At 47.6% G+C, this 27,058-nt stretch overlaps 1 protein-coding gene across 2 annotated transcripts in view; it reads right to left on the reverse strand.

The window, feature by feature from the left end:
• The window catches only part of DLK2 (delta like non-canonical Notch ligand 2), a 182,211-nt gene that overhangs the window by 36,129 nt on the left and 119,024 nt on the right, over nt 1–27,058 (reverse strand). For both annotated transcript variants that reach the window (XM_069608806.1, XM_069608807.1), the window contains exon 4: nt 5,925–6,055. In XM_069608806.1, the coding sequence (XP_069464907.1) occupies nt 5,925–6,055 (131 nt within the window). The remainder of the gene's footprint in view (nt 1–5,924; nt 6,056–27,058) is intronic.

A 27,058-nucleotide genomic window follows, 5' to 3' on the forward strand; every position in this document is an offset into this window, starting at 1 on the left:
GAGGCGATGGCATTAACTTGCCTTGTCATCGTTCGGTTTGAGTCAAGATAGAAACCCAGTGTTTTTACGGAGTTAGCTACTGGGATTTTGATGCTGTCGATCATAAAGTGACTGAATTGGGAGTCGAGGTTCTTAAGTGTTTCCTTTGACAAAACTGAGCTACTCATGGTTGGCTCAGAGTTGAGGCAGAGCCCATTGTTTGCCATCCAGGCTTCAATCGTGTTGTATATGTAGTTCAGTTTCTTAGAGTCAGTGTCATAGTCTTCTGTTAGTGTTAGCAGGATCTGGGTGTCGACTGCATAGTTTGTATACGAGATACCCAGGGAGTTAAGGATGAGGAAGAGGGGCCATGTGAAAATGTTATAGAGGGTGGGCGAGATGCATGATCCTTGTGGGACGCCACATAGGATAATGGTGGGTGAGGCTGAGGCCAAGTCCGAGAATACTTGCATGGTCCTATCTTGCAGGAAGCAGGTGATACAGGTGGTGGCGTTGGGTGAGAAGTTGGCTGTAGTGGACAGGTGGTGGCATAGGACTTGGTGGCCGACAAGGTCAAATGCCGCTGATAAGTCTAGGATATCCATGCCATGCAGCGTGTTGGTTGGGGTGTGGGATCATCCCTTTAGCTTAGCCCCGCAACCTGGCCTAGTCTTCCTAGTTGAGGAAAGGTGTAGAAGTGCCTGTCATGTTAAGTGTTAAAGCATGTCTACAAGGGACAGTTACATAAAAAGGGGTAATATACAAGGAAGCGCCAGAAGAGGAAATGGACATCATTTCCTTTATGACCCGGGACACCCTCTGGTTGTATAGCAAATAACCAAGCAAACAATGCCGAAGAATACATTGTGAGAATCACAACAGCACTGCAAATACTTCCTGACATTCCAGGATTCCTGAACAGTTAAGGTTGTGGGTTGATTTTACTATCAACCCAAAACCCTCCTCCTAAACTCAAAATCACCCCCACTCTAAGCCTATGCCTCACACTTTTCGTATCAGAAACCTGAATGCCCCCATCACACCAAAGCCGACTTTCAACAATGGGGCCATGATGAGCAGTGGCTGATGGGACCGTAGGACACATCCTCTACACTGGCTGCAAAAGAATGGACAAAAAAACTGAGAAGATGACGACTGGTGACGAATGATAATGAACATCACTGTAGCAGTGTCACACAACTATGGCACTCAGGACAGCATCTCACTAAATCTCTTCTGGGTCAAGCATGGCAAGAAGTGCTACAGTTTGGATGGAGGCTGTTACAGTTCCGGCACTTGAGACATCCATATTAAAGGCACAGCAGAACTCGGCTCAACCTTAGCTCCAAACGGGGAACCTCAGAAGAAGATCCGGTTTTGGCAGACCCGCTGCGGGGCCATCGGAGGAGTCGCCGGTGTGCCTCGCCGAGCTCAGACCAAAAGGGAGTACTCAACAGTGAAAGTGCCCTGGAGTTTGTTAATTGTGTTCTCTGTGCTTATGGGCTGTACAACTGGGAGGTGGGGGCCGGTGGTTGAGAGTTAAGGTAGCGTAGCTCCCAACACTTTCTGAATTTCAAGGGTTTTGCTGTGTAATATCTCACCCCACCTTTAGTACTGATCACAGATGCTACATTCACTATTATTAGTAAGTGTCTAAGCTATGCACCAAGGGTCCCCCGCCCCTCCCTCCCGCTGGCCACTTTAAGGGGAAGTCGGGAATGCCTGCAAAATTTAGTATGTTTAAGCAGGCATTGTAGTCTCGTGATATTTTCCCCAAAAAACAGAAAAATAATGTCCTGCTTACCGAACACGAGAAATCGCCATTGGAATCAGTGCCCTATTTGCACCCAAATTTCTTGGGTACACATCAGATACTTGTGAGAAGACAAACACATTAAAACATATTATCTCACGCCCCTCAAGTTATATCCCAAGCCCCCATCTAACCTTACTGTAACCACATTCTTATTCCTATGGCGCACTTCAAAAAGTACATCACATTTTTGAGAGAAGCTACCTTTTCACGCACAAAGATTGCAAGAATGTGTCTTTTCTTGCAAAAAGATAAAAAACAAATGGAGACATTTCCTAGCCCACCAATAAGTCAGATTCTCCATTGCTGCTGTTACACCATTCACCACACCCAACCCTCACCCTCTCCACTAAGTCAGACTTCTCCATTGCTGCTGTTACACCATTCACCACACCCAACCCTCACCCTCTCCACTAAGTCAGACTTCTCCATTGCTGCTGTTACACCATTCATCACACCCAACCCTTCACCCTCTCCACTAAGTCAGACTTCTCCATTGCTGCTGTTACACCATTCACCACACCCAACCCTTCACCCTCTCCACTAAGTCAGACTTCTCCATTGCTGCTGTTACACCATTCACCACACCCAACCCTTCACCCTCTCCACTAAGTCAGACTTCTCCATTGCGGCTGTTACACCATTCACCACACCCAACCCTTCACCCTCTCCACTAAGTCAGACTTCTCCTTTGCGGCTGTTACACCATTCACCATACCCACCCCTTCACCCTCTCCACTAAGTCAGACTTCTCCTTTGCTGCTGTTACACCATTCACCATACCCACCCCTTCACCCTCTCCACTAAGTCAGACTTCTCTATTGCTGCTGTTACACCATTCACCACACCCAACCCTTCACCCTCTCCACTAAGTCAGACTTCTCCTTTGCGGCTGTTACACCATTCACCACACCCACCCCTTCACCCTCTCCACTAAGTCAGACTTCTCCTTTGCTGCTGTTACACCATTCACCATACCCACCCCTTCACCCTCTCCACTAAGTCAGACTTCTCCTTTGCGGCTGTTACACCATTCACCATACCCACCCCTTCACCCTCTCCACTAAGTCAGACTTCTCCTTTGCTGCTGTTACACCATTCACCATACCCACCCCTTCACCCTCTCCACTAAGTCAGACTTCTCCTTTGCTGCTGTTACACCATTCACCATACCCACCCCTTCACCCTCTCCACTAAGTCAGACTTCTCCTTTGCTGCTGTTACACCATTCACCACACCCAACCCTTCACCCTCTCCACGAAGTCAGACTTCTCCATTGCTGCTGTTACACCATTCACCACACCCAACCCTTCACCCTCTCCACTAAGTCAGACTTCTCCTTTGCTGCTGTTACACCATTCACCACACCCAACCCTTCACCCTCTCCACTAAGTCAGACTTCTCCATTGCTGCTGTTACACCATTCACCACACCCAACCCTTCACCCTATCCACTAAGTCAGCCTTCTCCATTGCTGCTGTTACACCATTCACCACACCCAACCCTTCACCCTCTCCACTAAGTCAGACTTCTCCATTGCTGCTGTTACACCATTCACCACACCCAACCCTTCACCCTCTCCACTAAGTCAGCCTTCTCCATTGCTGCTGTTACACCATTCACCACACCCACCCCTTCACCCTCTCCACTAAGTCAGACTTCTCCATTGCTGCTGTTACACCATTCACCATACACACCCCTTCACCCTCTCCACTAAGTCAGACTTCTCCTTTGCTGCTGTTACACCATTCACCACACCCAACCCTTCACCCTCTCCACGAAGTCAGACTTCTCCATTGCTGCTGTTACACCATTCACCACACCCAACCCTTCACCCTCTCCACTAAGTCAGACTTCTCCTTTGCTGCTGTTACACCATTCACCACACCCAACCCTTCACCCTCTCCACTAAGTCAGACTTCTCCATTGCTGCTGTTACACCATTCACCACACCCAACCCTTCACCCTCTCCACTAAGTCAGCCTTCTCCATTGCTGCTGTTACACCATTCACCACACCCAACCCTTCACCTCCCCACTAAGTCAGACTTCTCCATTGCTGCTGTTACACCATTCACCATACCCACCCCTTCACCCTCTCCACTAAGTCAGACTTCTCTATTGCTGCTGTTACACCATTCACCACACCCAACCCTTCACCCTCTCCACTAAGTCAGACTTCTCCTTTGCTGCTGTTACACCATTCACCACACCCAACCCTTCACCTCCCCACTAAGTCAGACTTCTCCATTGCTGCTGTTACACCATTCACCACACCCAACCCTTCACCCTCTCCACTAAGTCAGCCTTCTCCATTGCTGCTGTTACACCATTCACCATACCCACCCCTTCACCCTCTCCACTAAGTCAGACTTCTCCATTGCTGCTGTTACACCATTCACCACACCCAACCCTTCACCCTCTCCACTAAGTCAGACTTCTCCTTTGCTGCTGTTACACCATTCACCACACCCAACCCTTCACCCTCTCCACTAAGTCAGATTCTCCATTTCTGATGTTACACCATTCACCACAACCACCCCTTCACCCTCTCTGAATATCAATGTAAGTGCTTTATGATTTCCTGTTCTCACAAGAATACTTGTGAGATCACCTTGCATCAGTGGAAAAAAATGGTGGCTTTGCATTTTCTCAGTTTTTTGCAAAGCACTATGGGAGATATATGAAAGGTTTGCGTGTCAGGGCACCCGGCTCTCTGGCAAATTTAAAAGAAATACCCAACTTACTTTAACCAAACCAACAAAAGGCACATCTGTACCACTGTGTGCTGCTTATGAAGCAAATGTTCTAATTTAAAGCAAATCCATTCAGTGGTTTTTTGGCTGTGCACCCCTTCAATGAAGGCACTGGTTCCCCTATTGGAAAACCAATAAAAAAGTAAAAAAACATCCTTTTTTCATGCTTTATAACTTTTAAACAGCTAAATAAATTTGCACCAGGCTTTTGACATTTGGGTAGCACGGGACAAATAACGTATTTGGAAAAGTTCTTCCAAATCCAGAAAATTACCTTCAACAAGATTCACAGTTAGATTTAAATGAAAAATCATACAAGACCTATAGCATGACAGGCAAGGTGCACAACATGCTTCCTTCTGTGCATCGTTGTGGCTCACAGTGCAATGCACATTGGTCCGCTGGTGCAGGAACTCCTGCTATTTTAGGTGCGCGTATAAAATGCTAAAGCGCGACTACGATGGCTGTTTATTGAGCGAGAACTTTAGAAGTCGCAATGTTGGGAGGCCAGGAGAGCCTTGAATCCTTTTCTAAAGATCACAGGTTGGCTTGTACGAGTTCTTTGGGTGGTCCATTCTAGGAGGCTTGGGTGAAATTAATTAACGGACACAGGTTCAGACCACATCTATGCAGACTGAGAATGATTTCACAAAGGGCTTCTCTGAGCAAGAACTTCATAATTCAGCAACCCCAGCTTTGGATTGGAAGAAGCCTCTTCTGGTCTTGAAAGCACAACTGATTGATGACTACAGGAAGTATGAAGAATTTCCTTTGGCTATACCTGAATTAAATAAATTGATCTGCTATCTCCTGCTTACTGATCTAGTTTAGTGTTCGGTTCGGCTTTCTGTGCCATGTAATGAAGTGGCAGTGCCGTCTCTTATATACAGCTGCAACGCTCAAATTCATGCCAGAACGCAAGAGAAATGTGCCTGGGAGAGGTGGGTGCAGCTATTTCATTAGATGGGCTTCTTGGGTGGCAAGCTATGAGAAGTGAGTTCAAGGGGCTCTTTTAGTGATGCATGTGGGGCACAGCGGGATTAGTGCTGCAGGGAGATGGACTAGTGCCCTGGGGCAGAGGATACTAGGGCTAAGTACAAATCACAAGAGCTTAGTAGGGTGGAGGAATACAAGTCTGAGTATATCAGTGCATCAGCACGTGGCCTGCTGGGACGTTTCAATGACTGATTATACATGGAGATTTGTTGTGTCCGCGAGTACGTGTTTTTACTGAATTCTTGGAGTAGATGGACTTTAATGTGCTATTGGCTGCTGAAATGAAGAAATGCAGTAAATAGGTGCTCAAAAGGAGAAGAAACTTGTGATGTGCTGAAACCAGTACTTCTGGCAATCAAAAATAACCAAACTTCAACCTACCACGTTCACAGAACTTTCCAGCCCAACCAGGCAGACACATGCACTGCCAGGGCTGATGACACGTTCCATGCAGGCAGCCCGGCATCCGGACGCACTTCTCGCAATACTCTCCTTCCCAGCCTGGATCACACCTGCAAGAGAACACAGCCGTCAGTAGTGCCACCAAAACCTAGCCAGCAACTTCCCCAAAATATCCTGATGCGGAACCGGAAAATACACAATACTCTTAACCCTAAAAGAGAGGGTGCGTCACCAGAGGACACGCAAGTAAAGGAGGGTTTGGAGAGGAGAGATGGGACGCCCACCTGCTTGTCCTGGAAATTAATATTTGCTTTCTTTAGGCAACAATAGGAGCACGTGGATGGAGCTGTGCAGATCCAGGTAACCACACACTATGGAATGAACGTCCTTGGCTGAGGGGATGCCACTGTAGGATGAACCTAGGCCTTCCAGACGAGTCTCCTGGTACAGACCACAGCCACACAAGGCCACTAGTAGTAAGGAGCACAATTATCAAACATCAGAACTTGCAGCCCTAGTTTGATAAGATTTACTTCCAGATAAAGTAGAGGATTTTCTTTCACCAGGAAACATCATGACACCTTTCATTACTTGCACTGCGTTTCAAATTAACCCTCAAACTTTTTCATTACACATATCATCTTGGTCTTGCTCATTAAAACTCCACAATAATTTTTTCCAACCAAATCTTTATTTGCATTTAAGATCAATGGCAACATCAGTAAAGCATTCAATACAACATCCAAAGTAACTTCCAACAATATCAGCCTCTAACTCCTTTGAGCAACTTTCCTCCTTTTCAAAACAGATAACTAAGTGTCAACATTAACTATGCCAACTCTTCCAATAGAATTGCACCCTGACCCCCCCAGTCTAGTCTAGGTAGCTCACTGATCTTACCCTGCATCGCGTTGTTCTAGTCCTCCTCCTACGGGAGGATGCCCAGCATCTTTAATGTTATTGGAAGATAAAACCAGGTGTAATCGTTCAAAGCATATGTAAGAAAGAGTGACCAAACCTTCCCTAAATGCCTCATTGACCCTCAAACTATCGCCGTCATCTTTTCCATGCTTACAGTATCCCACAGCGCATAATACCACTGTATTATGGACGGCGCATTCTTTTGCTCCCATTGCTGCACTATACATCGTCTGGCAGATATATGGTTAGCACGCAGCGCCCTCTGCTTCCTCCCAACCTGCATTTCCCTCTTACTGTACTGTGATATCAAGGAGCGCTAAGGCTCCATCCAGCTCCAGGCCAAACTATACGATCCCACTGATCCTCGAATTTCCCTCTTGCCAGAGGTGTTGAAGTTGCGGGCACCCCCACCAAACAAGCTACCTCGTTCCCTCCTGCCTGCAATTGCAGCACCCGATGCTGCACTGATGTATATGGACCAAACCACCCCCTCATAGTCTGCTCCCATTCCCTATCTGGCCAGGGCGCCAGTTGAAACTGATCAATCCCAAATCCCCACTGTGTTTCTCAGGTTCACCATAAACCCTTCTTGGTCTGTCATCTATCCTTAACCAGGGGATCTTCCAAATATATTCTCCCACCACTGCATGCTCCATAACCACCCAGTGCTTCTGATTGTCCTCCCTTGCCCATTACGCTAATGCTCTCAGCTGTGCCGCCTGGTAGTATTTCCTCACATCGGGACAGTCCCCCCTGCAGCTGCTCCTATACAGAATCTTCCTCTGAATCCGGGGCTTCTTCCCATCCCAGAGGAACTTCATAATGCCCTCCTGTATCCCCTTCAGAGTTCTCTCCGGCACCGGTAGCGTAATCGCCTGAAACACGTAATGTAGGCGGGGAACAATGCTCATCTTTTCAATGGCCAACCTCCCCAGCCACGAGGCGAATAGCCCTCTCCACCTTGCCAGATCCCGTTATTTGCTGCATAAGAGGGGGGTAGTTCACCTTAACAACGTTCCATAAGGTTGACGTCGTGTTGATTCCCAGATACTAACTGGGCCCTCCGTCCACCTAAACGGGGTGCTGGCCACCAATGGCTCTCTCTCCTCCTTCCCCACTGCAGATTTAATATCTCAGACTTTGAGATGTTGACCTTGAATCCAGACACCTTGAGAAAAGCCCCTATTTCCTTCATGATTGCTGGGAGCGATTGTTTAGGTTTAGAAACCATTAAGACCATGTCATCTGTGAACAGCCCGATTTTGTGGTGCAAGGTGGCCCATCTAACTCCATGCACATCCGCGTTCTCCCTTATCTGCTGGGTGAACAGCTATATCACTACCACAAACAGCAGGGGGGGATAGAGGGATACCCTGCTTAGTTCCCCTGGTAATTGGAAATGGATTTGTCAACCCTCCATTCACTTTAACCCTCGCCTTTGGGCGCTGGTAATTTGCCCGAACCACTCAGAAAATTCGGTCCCACACCCGCCACACTTTGCGCTTGCAACATGAAGTTCCAGTTTACACAGTCAAATGCTTTTTTCGATGTCAAGCGCCAGCAGACATGTTGGTACCGATTTCCTCCCTTTGGTGGCTTTATCGATGTGTAGGACCCGTTTTATGTTGTCAGAAATATTCTGTACCCCCTCCAACCTGGCTGCCAGCACCTTAGTATAGAACTTGGGGTCTATATTAATAAGGGCTATCAACCTGTACGAGGAGCTCAGCTGCGGGTTCTTCAGGATCAGGGTAATGTGTGCCATTTCCATGGAAGGTCCAATCTTTCCCCCTCTTTTCGGAATTGATTAAATAAATCAGCCATGCCTCTATAGAACTGCTGGCTGAATGTGGTGTAAGAATGCTGCTGTTAGGCCATCTTCCCCGGGGCTCTTGTGGGGCTGTAGACTAGCTATTGCCCGTTGTACCTCAGCCCGTGAGATGGGGCCCTTTAGTTGTTCTCTTTGGGTCTCAGTTAGCTATGACCCGGCCACCCAGTCAGGAACTCCTTCTGTCCCCCATTATCACATGGTTCTTCCTTGTAGATGCTGGCAAAGAACTTTTCTATCACCCTTCTCTTATTTCCTTACTATTCTCCTCCCCTTGTCCTCTAGATCCGCTATGAAGGCCTTTGGCTCTTTGGCGAATAGCTGTTTCGCGAGAACCTTCCCGACCTTATTGTCATGTTCATAGAAGGTCTGCCTACACTTCAGTAGGGTACTCTCTAACGACCTACCAATGAGAGGCTTAATCTGTCCCCTTGCATGAGCCAACTGTCTAGCAATCCTGTTGGTACTTGTCTCCTTATGGGCCACCTCCACTCTCTCTCTTTTTCCAGACCCAATTCTGTCACCCTCCTATCCACCTTTAGGTTGTTCGACGCTCCTCTCAGGTTCTTAACATGACTTTTAAAGTTATCCCACCTCCCCCCTATAGCCCCTTCCTCCTCTCCTCCCTTACCATATAAATATTCATTTCGTCCTTCACAAGAGTCCTTATCCCTTTATCTCTGAGGAGGTATCCGCCAGCCTCTGCCCCTTGTGTTTTCTCTGCAACCTTCCCCCCTCCCACACCAAAGTGATAGGTGCATGGTCTAACACCGTCATTCTACCTATATATATTGCCACAATCGCCCTCACTACGCTAGGGTGTAATCTATCCGGGAGTAGGTTTTGTGTACATGGGAATAAAAGGAGCAATCCTTTTCCTGCATGTGATGTATTCGCCGTCTATCTCGAATACCCGATTTTTCTAATCTCCCTCTCAGTTGCTTGAACATGGTGCCTATTGCATGCCCCCTAAGCCCACATGACCGGCCATGTTTGGGTCCATAGCCAAATTATAATCCCTCCCTACCAGCAAATCACCCTCCACAAATGTGTCTTATTCAGCCAGACACATTCCCAGGAAGTGCCCCTGCCCTGGATTAGGTGCATAAAGCGAGACCCAGGTATACACTTGGCCTCCCAGTCTCCCTTTCACAATCATTAACCTGCCCCCCGCATCCCTCCTTACAGTAACCTCTTCCGGCCTGATAGATCTATGGAACAAGATAGCCACCCCAGCTCTCTTGCTGCCTGCCACTGTGTGGTTTTGCATCAGGAATTCCCTGCTTCTCAATCTCCCCTCATCAGGTGAGATTCCTGCAGGCAAACAATCCCTGCACCCCTTTTACTGATGTCCCTCAGCACTGCCAACCTCTTATTCGGACTGGTCAGTCCCCTAACATTCTGCGATTATAATTTGTACATTGCTCTCCATTACCCATAAATCCTGTCTCTCTCAGTGCATCCCTCCCCCGAGCTATCCCCCTGTTAAACCCACCGAAATAGTGACTCCTACACTAGTAGCAAGTACCCAAACCAGAATTTTGCCTAGATCCTCCATCTAGGTCCAGAACGTGTCCACGTTCTGCAGACACTGAGCAGCGCCTCCTGGCTCACCCGTTGTCTCTCCTCCGTGCCCCTCCATCGTCGCTTATACCCTCAGCAGCCCTGGCAGCTATGCCCAAGGGTATGCATGAGCCCAGCCCCACACAAACCTCCTCACCCCCATTCAGGGCTTTTTCGAGGCCCCCCCAGTGCAGGCGCCTTTGCGACGTTCCTCCCGCCCCAGAGTTCCTCATCATCTCCCTCCTTAGAGACTCCGGAGAGCTCATGCCCAGAATCCTCAACCCCTCCTCCCCCTATGAGACAGTTTTCTCTTCATTGCCCATCCAGAACTTCAGTCCCGTCAGGGAAAAGCCACCTGTATTTCATCTTCATTCTAATGAGCTCTTATGTGAGTGGCTTTAGCAACTTCCTCCTTGCCATTGTTGCCTGGGATAGGTCATCAAACAACTGGACCTCGCTCCCCCTCAGGTGTATCTTGCCAGCTCCCCTGGCCGCCCTCATGATTCTTGACTTGTCCTTGAAGTTGCGCATTTTGACCAGCACATCCCGCGGCTTGGCCCCAGGGTACAGTCTCCCTCTTCCAACTATATGCACCCACTCAATCTTCGTCCCTTGCCCTTGCCTGCTATCCATCAGGCCTGCAAACATCTCTCTTATGCATCCCTCCAGGTCAGCACCTTCATCCCCTTCCTTAAGGTCCTTGATCTAGAATTTGTCCCTATGTGATCTGTTCTCCAGATCCTCACACTTCTCCTCCAATGTTCACACCCTCTCTTGCATGCTCTGCCCCTTCCGCTCCAACTCGGGCACCTTCTCAGCCAAGACTGTGACAAGAGCTTCCACCTCCAGTACTCTGTCACCTAAAATGTCAATATCTCTCCAGTTTGCCACACACACACGCGACAAGTCCTCCTTAATGCTGGCTGCCTCACTTTTCACATCTCCGTAAGCTCCCCTTTGAATTTAGCGAGGGCGGTGTTGAAATCCTCTTAGTGAACGCCAACTCACATCATTTCCGTTCCCCCCTGGTCTCCAAAATAAACAGTGTCTTGAACGGAACCCCAGTGGACAGCCTCTCTCTCACGGATCCCACTCACTGTGGGGTTTTTCTTTTTAGATCGCCATCTACACCCTTTAATCCATACCTTCAGACCCCTCTCTTCTGCCACTCCACTTCCCAGACCTTCTCACCAATCAGATACTCCTCCCCGCATTCCTGGGCCTCTACGCCTTGCCTGCTCCACCAATGGTGCTTCCACTGCCGCTACTGCCAGTCATTGGCTCAGGCAGGCCACTTCTCCGGCACCCTCCTCAGACAGATCAGTCTTCCACCAGCACCACCGCAGATCTGTGTTTTTCGGGCCAGCCTCTCTCCGCCACTCTTCCGATGAATGATGTTTACCCTAAGTCAGCCACTTTCCCAAGCCTCCTCTTCAATACAGCAGCTCTCAGCTCCCACCCTCACCTCCTGGGGACCGACCCCCTTCCCTCCACACCATCCAGTGCACAGCACGGCTTTACAGGGCAGCTCATGACTCTTTCATGGATGTCCTTCATTCACCCTTGTGCGCCTCACTGACACGCTGTGCCTGTTTTATGTTGGCACACTGCTCCACTGCCAGGCTGCCTCTCCCTCTGGCCAGGGAAGCACTTCTTGACCCCTGAGCACCTTTACCTCCGGGTAGCCTCTCCCAATTGTCAAAGGGGGCACTCCTCCCCAAGTGAGCTTCCCAGGCCTCCTCCTCTGCACACTGTTTGCAGCCTATGGTTGCCCTCAAGGCTTCAGCCTGCCTCTTCCTTCAGTTCTGCAGCATACCGCTGCGCCCCTGCCAGCCAGCTTCCCCAGCTCACCAGTCTTTGTATGCAACGGCAGTCTGCACCTCTGAGGCTGCCTCCTTCCTCCGCTAAACGTCCTAAAGCGGTTGAAGCCCCGTGCCGGGCCGTGATCACTGCTGCTGCCATCCGCCGCCTCTCACAGTGTCCTTCCTTCCTGGTGTCTCGGCCGGCTGCCCGCTCCTCCCTTTATGGGCCTACCCGCCATTGCCGCTCAGAGGGGACCCACTTCCCAGAGGCTGCAAGCACACTGGTGGGCCGCTGTGCCACTTTCACTGCCGCGGCCCCCAACTGTCAAAGGGCCACGCTACTCGTCGTCTTCTCCCCTCCACCCGCACCGTACACACCTGGCGCTGCCGAGAAACTGCGTGCAGCATGTGTCTGCCCCACGCTTCAGTAGGCACTCCCGATCTCCCACAGGCTCTCTAGATGGAGTGTGACATGAATTAGCTCTGTTCTTTGCGGGTCAAGAGCTCACGCCATCTGCACCTGCTCAACCCGCCATCTTGGCCATGCCCCAAACCCCCAAATACTTTTTTTTTTGTATGATAGAATTGTTTGGTGGTGGGAGCTACTCCCTCAAACCTCAGATTTCATTAGGAGAGCACTTTTTAAAAAAACGCAACTTCTGAAAAGAACACTTTCCAATTATGCAAGGTACTTCATGTTGGAAAACATCTTGAAGGGATATCATATGACGCCACAATATGAGATATTTCATCAGGCAGGGACAGGTTCAGTTACATAGGTAGTTCAACTAAAGAAGTGTAAACAGGGCAATACTGGCATATAAGATAGTACTGGCAGATTATGCTCATAGAAGAACAAGGGCTAATGTGCTCAAAGGAAACACCAAACCAATGGAGGGTTCGTAATTGAGGGGAGCTGGGAGCTATTTAGCTCCTGCGTGTAGCCTAGAAGAGCCTGGTTAGCTTGACGCCAACAGCTACCAGAAGCTACTTTTGGCTCCCCGGGCCAACTCTGTGTGTTTGGGACAATCTATAAATAAGCATTTGAGCACATTTATAGGACACTTTAGGCATAAGGGGTCATAAATAAAGGACAAAATGACAAGTCTGCATCTTATGTGGAAGTTAGATATGCAGAACTCTATACACTAGCTCCTCGTTCCCCAGTGGTAGCTCCTACTCAGTGGTTACTGCTGGATACCTAGGGGCTGCCTTTAGCTCCAGATTATTCAATCTTAAATTCAATCCCTGCAAGGCAAATGGGAGTCCGGTCTAAAACAGTCAAATTGAATATGAAGGTTGTATATGATTGACAGTTACCCTGACACCTTGGGAGCATGCACAGAGGCCTACCGGCCACCACAGCTGGTTCCAATTCATCACTAATAAAAACAAATGTAAGCAGTGACATCAGTGATCCAAAGCATGAATCCTGATGGCTCGAGCCATGGACATCAAATGGTGACACTAATGATATATCGACGTTCCTGTGCGATGAAGGTCTGGGGCCACTAAAGAGAGTCTTAAAGGCAGAAGAATGGGAAAATGAAGCCGTTGATCTTGGTTAAAAGACCACTTCACTGTACCTCACTAGACAACTCCAGATAATTGTCCACACACACATGCACACATTCCTCCACTAGCTCCAGCCATCCCTTTGCCAGCCAAAGTGAAAGCATTCCCGCATCGAAACATGGTGGCCTTCAGGAGGAGCAGTCTAGATGCTCCAGGGGTAAATCAGCTACAGGAACCCCTGCATCACACAGTACTCACCCAGTCGGCCAAAGAAACTCCAGCAGGACAATAAACAAAATCAAGTGTCAGAAACAGGCAAATTCAAGAGGTTCACAACATTTGCCTCTATAAGGCAAATAGCTATTCCAGGCCTTATCCACAGAACACCATTTCTAACTAAGAGAAAGATTGCTTTATGAACCTTGTGTGCAGAGCCCTGGCCATTTGTTTTATGACGAAGGAACAGCTTCATAGTCATGATGTGCAAGAGTTTTTTTTTCTCCATTTTGTAGGTTAAGGCAAAAGACAACCTGGCAATGTGAGAAATCCCTCCAATAAAGCGAAACGCAAATAGGTATGTTAATATTTACAAGTAACCTAATTTGCCATTAGGGATTACCTGCAGACGAAGGCCTGTATAGGAAGACCAATTGTGTACTGAAGCAATGTTAGAGCTCCTGAGTTATGATGTGTATGAACACCAGTTCACACAAAGGGCTCAGGTTAAGGGGACAGCCCGAAGTGATAAATGTCTAATGCCGGTTTATTAGTCAAATAACTTTAATCGGCCGTCAGGCCATCAAAAGTACATCCTAGCACAATACAACAGTTACTTTAATAGAACAATACACCATGTTAAAGAGGGGAAAGAAAAAGCACAATAGTAAGGGAATCTCCTTTTCATTTTCACATAACCGTTCAAGAGCCCTTACATGTATAGCCATAGTGGTAACCATTCAGCATTGGCCCCAATGATGCTAGATTCACACCAGATAAAGTAGAGTTATGTGAGAGGTTTCCAGATTGTCCGACAGATTTCAAATAAGGATATGAGTTGATTACAATCCCACTGTTTGCAGGCCATGCCAGGGGTCCCAACTCTACCCAAAACAGCACTGGCCACCCTGGAATCCCAGAATTCCAGTTTGACAGAGTCATTGGAATTGACCCCTTCATTGCGCACTCTGTGGCAGCTCGCTATAGCTTCTCTGGACACAGAGGTACAGCCCCTGAGAGTACAAAGCCAATGCAGGCATTTATTTAAGAGTGCTTCCCTTGGTTCCCGCTGGTTGGGAGACTATTTCTGTACCCCATGTAGAAACACTGTGGCCCTCCTTGAGCCCTCAAAAACTTGATGGCTGATCATGCTTTATCTAGAGCAGGGTCTGTGTGGTCGGTTCCCACTACGTTTGTGGCCAGATTGATGATAACATTAGGGGGCTCATTGGGTTCCCTAAGTATGTTCTGCTGGGCTACTTGCTTGTCTTGGGGCCGAGTCACATGAGTGTGCATATTGGTCTCGCAGTGGATAAGGACCCGAGTTTGTCTCACATTTTCAGATATTCAAAAATCTGTCTTCTCTTCAGTTTATCACATATGTTTATCTTCTCTGGGCGTTCCAGGGGTAGATTGTGAAACCACTTTACATCCAGTGGGACAGTTTTAAAGTTCCCCGGGGCTCCCCCTCCTCCCCTCCCTTGGGCTTCTATCAAAACCATTAATAGCCTTTTGATGTCTACGAGTTTGGAGAGCACTTGTTTACAATTGCATCCCTGAGCTAAGTGAGCCTCCTAAAGAGAAAGTTCAGAATTAGGTTGGGTGTGTTGAATGGTTTGCTTTGAACCCCTTAATTGTGTTAGACGGAGAAAAGAGCTGTTCCCTGAGCACCTGTTCATCATATTCTCACTCCAGGTACTACTAGTAGGGGAGGTGCTGGTCTTCAGGCACAGCGTCATTCCCCAAATCCATTTGGGCCATGGGGACAAGGGTGCTGGGTTTCCTCAGCAAACGTAGGCAGAGTGTTATCCATATGGATTAAACCAGGCACAGTCAGACACTCAGGAACCAAGCAGTTGCCCTTGAGACTGGTATTAGATGGCGCCCCCCTGAGCCCAAAGGTGTTAATAGCTGTATTTTATATTATTATATATTTATATTAGGTGGTAAGGGGGACTGGGCTAGTGGCTGCCTCCACTAGTGCTGGTCATGGCACCAACCCATAGCTAGTCAGCGCTGGTACGGGTGTAAAACAGTCATGCTAGTGGAGACCAGGAAGGTGACAGAAAGTTTATCATACGGGGAGAGTTCGTCCTTAGTTGTTGACAGAGGTCAATTTCCACTGCAGGTGTCTTTCTCTATATCATTGTCAGGGCAAGTAGGGGGTGCTAGGGCGATCAACAGACCTTATTTTGTGATTGATTAATCTTGGTTATTGATTGTAGTATTTCCTTTTGGGGCATGCACCAATCAGACCCCCCAGGCTATATTTGTTTCCCCTCTGTGGTTGACCCCAAGTTTGTCACCCTTAACCCCCCGGCCCCCAAGATATCTTGGTTGGACCCCAAAAACTAGTGTATTTCTTCGATTAGGAAATAAGCTTCTCCTGCTAATTTAATGGGACTGTGATCTTTTGCTACAGAGATTGTGTCTGTGTCTATGTCACACTCCACACCATGTCAAGAGAGGGGGCAAGATCCCAACTTAAGTCTCATGGTTAAGACCTTACGTTTGGGCTATGCGCAAATTTGCATGATTAGCGAAAGATGGACTGTATGGAGTGGGAGTGTGAAGGATGCTGATAGGTGGAAAGAGATTCAACACCTCCATGAGAGGTGGTCAATGAGATACACACAGTGGAGTCGAGACAATAGTCACTACAGCCCAGCTTTCTCCACTCTCACTCTTACCTTGTGAAGCTCTTCTGGTTAAGGTCCCTCAGTTATAGTGTAAGGTGAAATCCAAACCTTGGGCCCAGGATTTAGACTCTTTGCCTGGCCTGGAGGCCGCTCACATTGCTCTAGCGGAGCACCCTGCGAGAGCGCAACACCCGGGCTCTTGATCCCTGTGTGCTTTGTCACTGCGGGTGTTTGCTGGAGCTTAAGAGGCAGAAGGGGCATGGTCTTGTCCAGCACAAGATACGGTGACCCCCCTGGGCAGAAAAATGGAGCAGATGCGGGGCGCAACCCAGCGCCCTTGATCCCTGTGGGCTTCGGCCCTGCGTATGTTTGCTGGAGCTTGGCCGCGCCCAGCACAGGATACGGTGGCCCTACTAGGCCGAAAAACTGAGTAGAAGCGGGAAGCAACCCTGCGCCCTTGATCCCTGCGGGTGTTTGCTGGAGCTTAAGAGGCAGAAGGGGGCATGGATTTGTCCAGCACAGGATACGGTGGCCCCATGGCCAGAAAAATAGAGCAGTTGCGGGGTGCAACCCGGCGCCCTTGATCCCAGTTTATGTTCTGCCAGTTTATGTTAAATGTACAAAGCGCACATACACCCTTAGATAAAGGTTCTAGCTACTTCCCACTTTAGCCACGCTTGTCTACCACAGCTAAAGGGAAGAAGGCAAAAAAGGGAAGAAGGCAAAAAAGACATTTCATAAGATATTGAGTGTTTTCTAAAAGAGAAAGAGATCCATACATGGTTGAAGGTCCAGGAGGAGATCTACAACGCAGGTGCCAGGGCTGGAAACGAGATCTAATCGGCATTGCAATACGTTAGAAGAGAACCAAACTGGCACAAACGTTTAATCAATCCGCTTAAACCTCACTGGAAAAAAGGATACGTTCTCACAATCCCCCCATTCACAGTGACACTATAGTATCTGCCTACTGGAATGCATCATTGATAAATGGCCTACTTCTTTCCCTCTGGCCTATAAGTCAAGCCGAGTCATCAGAACATCCAAGTCATGAATAGCTTACTTAGTCGGGTCTCTGGTATTAAGCAAATGCAGAGGGATCAGGGGTGGGAGAGGGGGGGGAGAGAAAGAGGGAGAGAGAGAGAGAAAAAAAGAAAGAAAGGGAGGGATAAAGCAAGAGAGAGAGAGAAAGAAACAGTAAAGAGAGAGCGAGGGAGAGAGAGAGAAAGAAAAATAAAGACCGACAGATACAACTTGAGGCCAGTTGGAAACATATATTGGGGACATCCGCATTTGGATGGGTCCATGAGGAAGGTACACTCGAACAGAACACACTACAAAAGGATTTTCTGTTTCCTCACTTTTTTCTTGCCTCACCCTCCTTGGCATATGTGTTTTATCCCTGTAGACAATTTAGGAAAATAAAACTCTGCAGCAACATGGATTTTTCATATTAAAGTGCATGTCTGCTACAATTTGTATTGGTATTTTATTGGAGTTTATATAGCGCTTTTAGCCAAAGCACTTTACATAGCACACCAGGTAATACAATATAAAGCAAGGTGAAAACTTTCATGAATCATGTAGCGGAGAATTGGATATTACATGAATTTGCAATGCACTGCACATAAACAAGACGAAAGAGACAGACAGTCACTGATGGAATGAGTACGCCATCAGTGACTGACTGTCTCTCTTTCGCCTTGCTTATGTCATGAATGAGTAAGATAACATGTGCAAGGAGTTCCTCTGCATAAAAGGAGACATGGATGAAAGAAGAGGACTGGCTTGCCGGACTGAAGTATTGCAGTATATGGACCACTGCCAGATAAAAGGACCTGCACCAGTGTCAAGCTAGTAAAGAACTGTGCACAAAACAGTCCTACAAGGGAAACTGTGTGCAAGCGGCGATCAAGAGCATCGCAGAGAACAGCAATCGGGCAGTAAGAAAGAAGTGAGTATACCCAGAGCAGTGTCCATCAACACCCTTATTCTTGAAGAGCAGATTTTTCAAGCAAGCGTCATGAAAGGCCATGGCTTCTGAGTAACCTGACCCTCACCCTCTACTGATGACATGGAAGAAAATGCCCTTCCATTCTCTCCTCCATCGTGTGGCCAAGGAAAGATGTTGCATGGACTCTAGTTGGAGAAGGCACAATGATCTGACTTTGGTATTCTTTCAGATGCTTTTTGCAGCACATGGAGAGAGATCTCAACTGATGGAACCACTGGGGAAGACCAGGAGCATTTTTAATGAGATCTGAAGTGTTTTTGCATAATTCGGGTGCTTAACAAATACCAATTAAATGTAGTTGGTTTGCATTCCCAACACTGAGCGCCACTGGCACCAAGACCCTGATGAGGGGAGCGACTCAAAGCTTCTCAACTGGTCTGTCTACCCATACAAGAACATCAAAATCATAAGAAAAAAACTGGGAAGAAGCATTGGCGGACTTCTTTTACTACACTGTAGGGCTGTACCTATAGAATAAGGCCCCTTGTACTTTCCCCTACACGTGCCCACTCTTGGTACCAGAGTACTCACAAAGGTCTGTAGACCAGTAAACTCATGTCACTTCTGTTCTTTTGACTGCTCAGCTGGTCCTGGTCAGATTTGTGCAGCAGCCTCAACGCCCAGTGTTAGGCAGAACTTCCTGTTTCGAGTGTAATTCTTCCCACTTGTGAGTCCTCCAGCACTTTTTGCTGGACTCTTGTTTTTTTTTATCTGACTCTACTGAGTGAGTGGGACCCTTTTTCCACACTCATCCAGTCTTTTACTCTGTACTTGGGAACCCTTTTCATCTCTGTTTCAGACTCTTCTATGGTGTTATGCTTTCCTCCATATTTTCTGGCATCTACCTTTTCTACTGCAGCACCCAGAACTTTCTGTGCAGTGTTGCTGTAAGCTCCTTCCCCTGGGTTAACTACAGTTACCAGGGCAGGGTGACACCCTTTTGTCCCTCGCCTGTATTCTATTTTGAGAGATCAGCACACCCCACCCTATGTGGTGTTCTGAGGGGAAACATTAGGCCTCCTTACGGGTCCCTGTTAGGATCAGCCTTCCTTTCTTATGGTTTCTCTTACTGAATGCTGTATGTATGTGATGATGTCATTTGTGGAATGTATGAGGTATCTTGGAGTGTTTGTGTATGAATGGGTTCTAACCCAGGGAGTTGATCTAAGGAAGCCTGGGTGGTGGGAGCCAGTGGGTTTCCCTCATGATTTCCTCCTATCTCCTTATGGACTTGATGAGACCTGATTTTGTACCTGTAACTGAAGAACCTGAATAAAGCAACCATTAAGCATACCTGCAACTGTATCCTGATTATATCACTATGACCCAGACCGGGTCATAACAATTGGCGACGAGGACTGGTCTCCAACAGGACTGGTTGGATGGACCCTGAAGGCTACAAGGCAACAGGTACCTGTGTGTGTGGTGTGTAAGGAGTGGTCCAGGATAAGGAGTAAGGAGATACTGCTGCGGGGGGTGCAGAGCAGGAGCGAAGCTCAAGTGAGAGACTGTACAAGGAGAGGGAACCCACTGCCCCCCATGGTCCAGGAAGAGTCCCACCACCCAGGGCTGAGAAAGTGACAGTGCCTTGGTAGGCGCAAGGACATGCATCCAGGGCTGAGGAACTGTTGGTGCACTGGGAGGAGCAAGGCGAAGGACCCCGTGCGGGGTACAGAAGGCTGCCTGCTGAGGCACGCAGGGGCAACAAGGTGACACCCAGAGAGAATTCAGAGAGACAGTTCTGTGAGGCAGCTCGCCTATGCATTCATGGATGTGCTTTAACATGGTATGGTCTGAGAAAGAGAGGACCTCATCGAGGTTCTCGATGTGCCCAAAGACTAATCTAGAGTGAGTTGTTGGCTCGCCATATATGTGAAGTCCCAGGGGTCGCCTGAGCTACACTACTCCAGCTGATAGAAGGAATTCTGTCATTATGATTTTCGAGTGAAGCATTGGGAGTGCTTCACAATGGGTGTTGTGCAGCGCCGCTTTGGGCAATGACCTCAGTTAGCTGAAGTGACAGTTGGCCGGAGAGGTCCGGGTGCTCCTGAGCTCGTAGTGGCACTGATGATGTCATTGGACTGCGGAATATCCTGTGTTTACACTGCTCAGGCTTCGGTATTGTGATGGATGTGTCCATGAAGAAGAAAGAAGAAGAGGAAAAGTTTTCATTTCACACGCAGCGTTTGAAGTTTTCATAGCGCTGGTTTTTGTTTTTTGATAGTGTGTGACTCGTGTCTCAGTGCCAGCTTCATTGGTATGGCGCGCAATATATGTGCGTGTATTCATAGTTTTTCGTATTTTATGTAGGTCAAGCACGGAGCTGCAGAAAATAGTGAGCATGGCTGCGCTGAGATAGAGAATTTAAAGCAACCATTGCATTGAATGTAAGAAAAAAAAAAAATGGACATGGGTTGTTCACATTAGCCTGCTGTTTATCTTGGCATTATGCATTTTGCAAATATGTTCAGTCTGTGTACTAAATTTCAAACAACAAAGATTAATGGGTACATAAATTCGTACATAAATGCATGGTGAAACAGCAAGGATGGATGGATGGATGAATGATATAAGGCAAGGCAGTGATGGAGTGTTAACATCTTGATTTAAAAAGCCATTAGTATAACCTTTTGAAGTTGCAGGAAGGTTATGTTGCAATGCGGCAACAGAGACTTTTAGAATGCTACAAGAAGTTTTTATTACAGGGTTATATTTACAGCGATGTTTACACACGGGATGAATGGAGTTGTGTGCAGCATGATGTGATTCCATTTTTGGTGATATTCATTTTCATTTTATGCTTTCTGACTTGTTTTAGTTTTTAACCATCTTGAGGATTTGCAGCTTGTAAAGTTGTACATGAAAAGGCAGCATGAACTTTTAGATGGTGTCTCTACAGTTGTTTCAGAGGCATGTCATTATTGAAATGTTATATTGTTATCTGATTTATTAAGCACGTGATTTGATTTGGAGTGTGGGTAGGGCCCTGCCCACACCCCTCAAGTTACTTCCGTTGTAACTAAGATGTTGTTGCTTGATTGTTTGAGTGATTAAGTTACACGACTGTGAGAAGTTGCATGGGGTGCATGTAACCAGTGTGACGTGTGCGTGCACTGACTGGTTGTGGCTAGTCAAGAGGCTCTGCGGAGTCATGATAGTAATTTGTATGACTAGTGGTAGTCTGGTCAAGCGGATCTGTGGAGTCATGGTAGTGAATTGTGTGACCAGTGGTAGTCTGGTCAAGAGGCTCTGCGGAGCCATGATAGTGAATTGTATGACTAGTGGTAGTCTGGTCAAGCGGCTCTGCGGAGTCATGGTAGTGAATTGTGTGACCAGTGGTAATCTGGTCAAGCGGCTCAGAGGAGTCATGGTAGTGAATTGTGTGGCTCAGAGGAGTCAGTATAGTGTTTTGTGTGGCTCAGAGGAGTCAGTATAGTGTTTTGTGCTGAGCCATGATGGTGAGTGATTCATTATTCTTGTTTTTACTTTAAGTGTTGTTTCTGGGGTCATCCAGGAGTTCCTTCTGGGTGGTTCTGGGAGCTTGGCAACAGAACCTCTTGGTAGTGGGGTTACCTGGTGGTTTTTAGTAGCTATGAGGGCTCGAGGTGTCTGGCCAACACATCGAGGAAGTACGGTGGTATGGTTGACTGGTTCCCCACCAGTTGCCTCTGTTGTGAGTGTTGCTATGAATGTTGAGTGGTTGAGGATGAGTCAGGTGAGTGTGTTTTATTTGATTGGAGGCGCCTGTCTCTTCAGTTGCCATGAGTCTACGGTCTGGTGTAGTAGGTTAGACATGTTCCTTGTAGGTGTGTAGCGGACTTCGTGCCAGCCCGTATAGGTGGCTGTTTGTGCTCAGGTGTGGCAGCCCTGAGGTCTACCAGTGGCAGTGGTGGACGGGAGGTGGTTTGTTTTCCTCAGGTTGTGTATGGCATGCTGGTTAGTAGCCCAGAGGGGCAGGTCTGTGCTCCAGCGTGGCAGGCTGGTGACCCGTTGGTGGCGGCGACGGGTGGAAGGTGATGCGTGATTTTTTGAAGGACAGAAGTTGTTGTTGTTTAGATGGTGGGGTGCCGTTACTGGATTGTTAGTTACGCCTGGTTGTCCAGCTGTTATATTCTTGGTCTTTTAGAGTGACTGGCAGAGTATTTGTGCTTGAGGCCTTGTGATGGTTAGGTGTGATGACGGCTTCAGGTCATGGTGTGTTTGAGGTGTGAGTTAGGATTAGCCTTCCCTTCTATGGTTTATAAGGGAAGGAGGTGTTAGGATCAGCCTTCCTTTCTTATGGTTTCTCTTACTGAATGCTGTATGTATGTGATGATGTCATTTGTGGAATGTATGAGGTATCTTGGAGTGTTTGTGTATGAATGGGTTCTAACCCAGGGAGTTGATCTAAGGAAGCCTGGGTGGTGGGAGCCAGTGGGTTTCCCTCATGATTTCCTCCTATCTCCTTATGGACTTGATGAGACCTGATTTTGTACCTGTAACTGAAGAACCTGAATAAAGCAACCATTAAGCATACCTGCAACTGTATCCTGATTATATCACTATGACCCAGACCGGGTCATAACAGTCCCGCGGTAAGCCTGCCGGTGCTACCGGCGGGTTGCCGCTGGACCCGTAAAAAATGATTGGCGCCTGACTTCTCGGTGCCAACGGACTATTACAGATCCAGTGGCTAGGAAGTCAGGCGCAGGTAATTGGGTTAATCCCCATCCCCACAGAGTTCCATAGGACTCTATGGGAGTGGGGATACAGAAGCACCGGCACAGTTGTTAACAGTGCCGGTGCTGCCGTGATGGCTTTGCCTATTGTGACCGCTGTGCCCGGCAGGGTCAGACCTGTCAGGCACAGCTGCTCCGGCATGCAAACCCGTAGTTTGCCGGTCCGAGAACAAGGGTGCCGCCGGTACCCGTATTTTCGGACCGGTCAAACTCGGCATGAGCCCCACTGTCTCCCTTCTTTCACTATACCAGTACATTTTAGTTACTGTGACAAGTTTATCAGACAGGCTGGTGGAAGTGTACCTTTTCGCATGACTTTTAGTGGACATTTGTCGTAGGTTGCCATTGCAGCTGAGACAGGGACACTAGGGTCACCATTTACCTAAAATGGTGGATGTACTTTAAGCCCTGTTCATGACTTGTCACGTCAGCCTTCTTCTACCTTCCTGGGTGGGGGAGGCCTTGATGGGTCTTTTGTCTTTGGCGGGCTCCCAATGGAAAGCCGGACAGGAAGTGGGGGAGGTAACCAAAACGCTGTGGTCTTTGTCCTGCAGTGTGCCTGCCTGGAACCAGCTCGAACTGGGAGGCTGGCTGTCCGCCTGGACAGCCGCCCCCTCCCCCCCCCAGATTTGCATGAGAGGTGTAAAGAAGCCACAAACTTGGTAAGTGAAAGCCAGTTTATTTGGAACAGCTTCAGTAACTCACTTAAGACCCCCAACACAGGCAGCATCCAGGGTATAACTGACTTCACTCCAGAATAAACATCTCCAAGCACACATCATTCCAGAATGGCACAGTAGGCATAAATCCATTCTGGAATTACAGATGATGTGCTTGGCATAAACACAGCTGAAAACCATAGCAACAAGAAAGCATACAAAGGTTTAGCTTTATACAACAAAGCATACAAAGGTTTAGCTTTATACAACAAGAGGCTTGAATAGTGATTGGTGGGCTCAGATTGGTTTCTTGCATAAAAGGCAAGGGTCTTGGAGCTGAACCTCTGAGTCGACCACTGGACTGAAGATCCGAAGAGGAATTAGAAGGATGTCCCAGCAACGTCCAAGCGAATGCCAGAGCCATTGAGTGACCGCTGAAGACCCAACCCCAAATTCCGAGCGACAGGGAATATCTCTCGAAGACGACTTCCTCCCATAGACTGGTGGGACCAACCAGTCTGAAGGTCACCTTCATTTTGCACCATCCCACGAAGAGTTGTGATACTCCCGGGCTGCAAACCTCCAATACCCTGGAACCAGTGCCATTTTGGTGCACCCTTGTGTCAAGCGCAGAGCTGGCTGAAACTTCGTGGGCATCCTTCTGGGGCTGCAGTGACACTTTTACACTCCTTGAAGTCCTTTCAGCTGAGTCAAGGACCGAGAACCGGAGAAAAGTCTCTCGCATGACAATTGTTGCTGAACCGAAGCCTGTGAAGGGCTACAACACACACCAGCATCGTGAAGATCCACTGCTGGGTGTCCCACTCCTCAAAGGAATTCGTCTGTTACCTCCAAAGTTCCTTTTTCAGCCACCCAGCCCAAGAAACCCAAACCGTGGACAACTGTCGCCTCACTGTGGGGACCAACCTGCTGCACCAAGTTCTTCACTGATAAGGTACTGTTCCAAGCCTAGATACTTACCTTGGTCTTGCTGTGTTGCTCAGGTGTTCTTGGAGGGCTGCAGTTAAGCTGTTACTTGCACCCTCCACCCCCTCCATGGCATCCTGAGTCCCCGTGGGGTGAATGGCCCATTGGGCTCTAATTTGTTAAAACTATTACCTACCTGCAACCCTGAAGACATACTCATAGACTTTGTTCTGTTAACTTCCTCTTTTCCTCCTCAGCACTTGGTCACTGGACCCCCATGATCCCCATGGCTCTTTGTGACTTATTTAGTATACGGTTGGACTTTTGAAGTGTGATTACGAAAGAGTTAACTAAAGTTGCATGAAGTAATTTAAGTTTGCTTAAAAGTATTAGTAGTTTTTTATTAACTTTTGTGGGGCTTTACATTTGTGATTTAAAGTGTGCTACCTTTTATTCTACTGTATACTAACTTGAATATTTTCTAAAGCCTTAGTGTCTATAAAATAAATATCTATTTTAATATAACTGCTAGCGTATCGCGCCTTGAAACACTTGTGTATAGGCGTGTTATAAATGCCATATCATATCAGTGTTTCTTTGAACCAATTATACGCTCCGAGCACTGTGTGCCTCAGTACAGCCCTCATCTCTCCTAGACTAAGCCTGGCTGCTCAGCCATTGCTACCAATCCTTTGGGTAGTTCAGGCTAAACCTAAGGGGCTACAATCCTGTCATCCAGGGTTTGGGGCTTTTCAAAGTTCTTCCCAGGCAGTAACTTGTGATAAACTCCATAAGACCCATGACTATGACACAGTATGTGCATGTGAATTGTACTTCATCACCCTCACTGCTTTGCACCATCTACATATCATTGTGTTCATAAAACCCCAGGGACAATAGAACCGGCTGTTCTTTTTCTGTTATCATCACATATTGTTAGATCTTTCAATGTGATCGCTGGACTTTGCATGCCAGACAGCCGATTTAGCATGGTACGGGCCTCTGTGCTATGGTGACCTACTCTAAGGGTATGGTCAGAAAGGTACTTTCTGCATTTGGGTATCTACTGTTCTTTTCCTCGCCAGGCAGGCTGCAGTCCTTATCCTGACTGAATATTAATAAATAGCATGAAATATTATTAGTAGGCGATTTCAATGCCAGAATCCCTGCAAATCAGTGAATCAGCAGGGCCAAGAATGGGCTTGAGCCATTGCAATGGAGGATATGTGCACGATGAATGGTCGCTGCCCTCCTTATCATCCGGGTAATTACACTAGAGTATCCGAGTGCACAGCTACCATCATCAATTATGCATTCTGCTCCTCCAATATGTTCAAAGGCAATCTTGATCTCATTGTTATACCAAGAGAGGAACGTGACCACTTTCCCCAGTGGATTGACCTTGATCTGGAATTAGCCCCATATATGGGGATTTAATCTAAGGTATTTAGTAAATGAAGGGCAGAATAGAGTGCTATGGACCATGCCTATATACATTTGGCCATGCAGCATTTGACTTATATCTTTATAGATCTACCAGCAATTGTGCCTGATGAAGTAGGAGGCACGGATTTAGCCTAGTGCTTAGAATAGTTTCCTAGCTTATTGGCCAATTTGAAGATGCAGGTATTGGCGGAAGAACAATCTTTAGGATGTCTCCCTTGGTACTCAAACATAAATATGGCAAAAAGATAAATATAGAAAAGTGGATACTAAGGAGATATTTGACTTCTGCTAGCTACTACTTCTGAGGCCACCATATCGGTTGCTTAGGTTGGGAAGCGTAAACGCGTGTACATGTCTTGGCTGACACACCTTTGGTATCAGAAGAAGAAGGAAACATGGCAGGATTTAGCTAATCCATTCGCCACTGCAAAACAGTAGCACATTTGGCAGATAGCTTGGTCTCAGTCCTCGGATTTTTAGATGAATTGTAATGTGGCTCTTGAAATTTCAGGGTGCAGGGAGGGGGCTGGGTTAACTGAATTCTGGTCAGAATACCGGCTGCCTCATTTTCTATTGACCTCTGTTTGGCTCCTTGGGTCTATACATTACCGCTGAATGCTTCAACTAATATATTAAGATACTTTAAGAGTTCTCGTGCTCTGGGACTTGATGGCACCTCTACTGATTTGGGCAGGGGGGATAGCTCAGGGGCAGGGGTAACGCGATCGCCTTGGAAGCAAGACAAGGTGGGGCATCAGAGTTTCGATCCCCGGGTCCGCGCTTAGAAACCCCTTGGTATTAAGTGCACTCTAAATAAGCAATTACAATTACAATAAAGGCTAACACTGGAGTGGTGGAGTCAACT

The sequence above is a fragment of the Ambystoma mexicanum genome, chromosome 4q (genome assembly GCF_040938575.1).
Source record: "Ambystoma mexicanum isolate Mex_15411 chromosome 4q, UKY_AmexF1_1, whole genome shotgun sequence".
Taxonomy (NCBI): Eukaryota; Metazoa; Chordata; class Amphibia; order Caudata; family Ambystomatidae; genus Ambystoma; species Ambystoma mexicanum.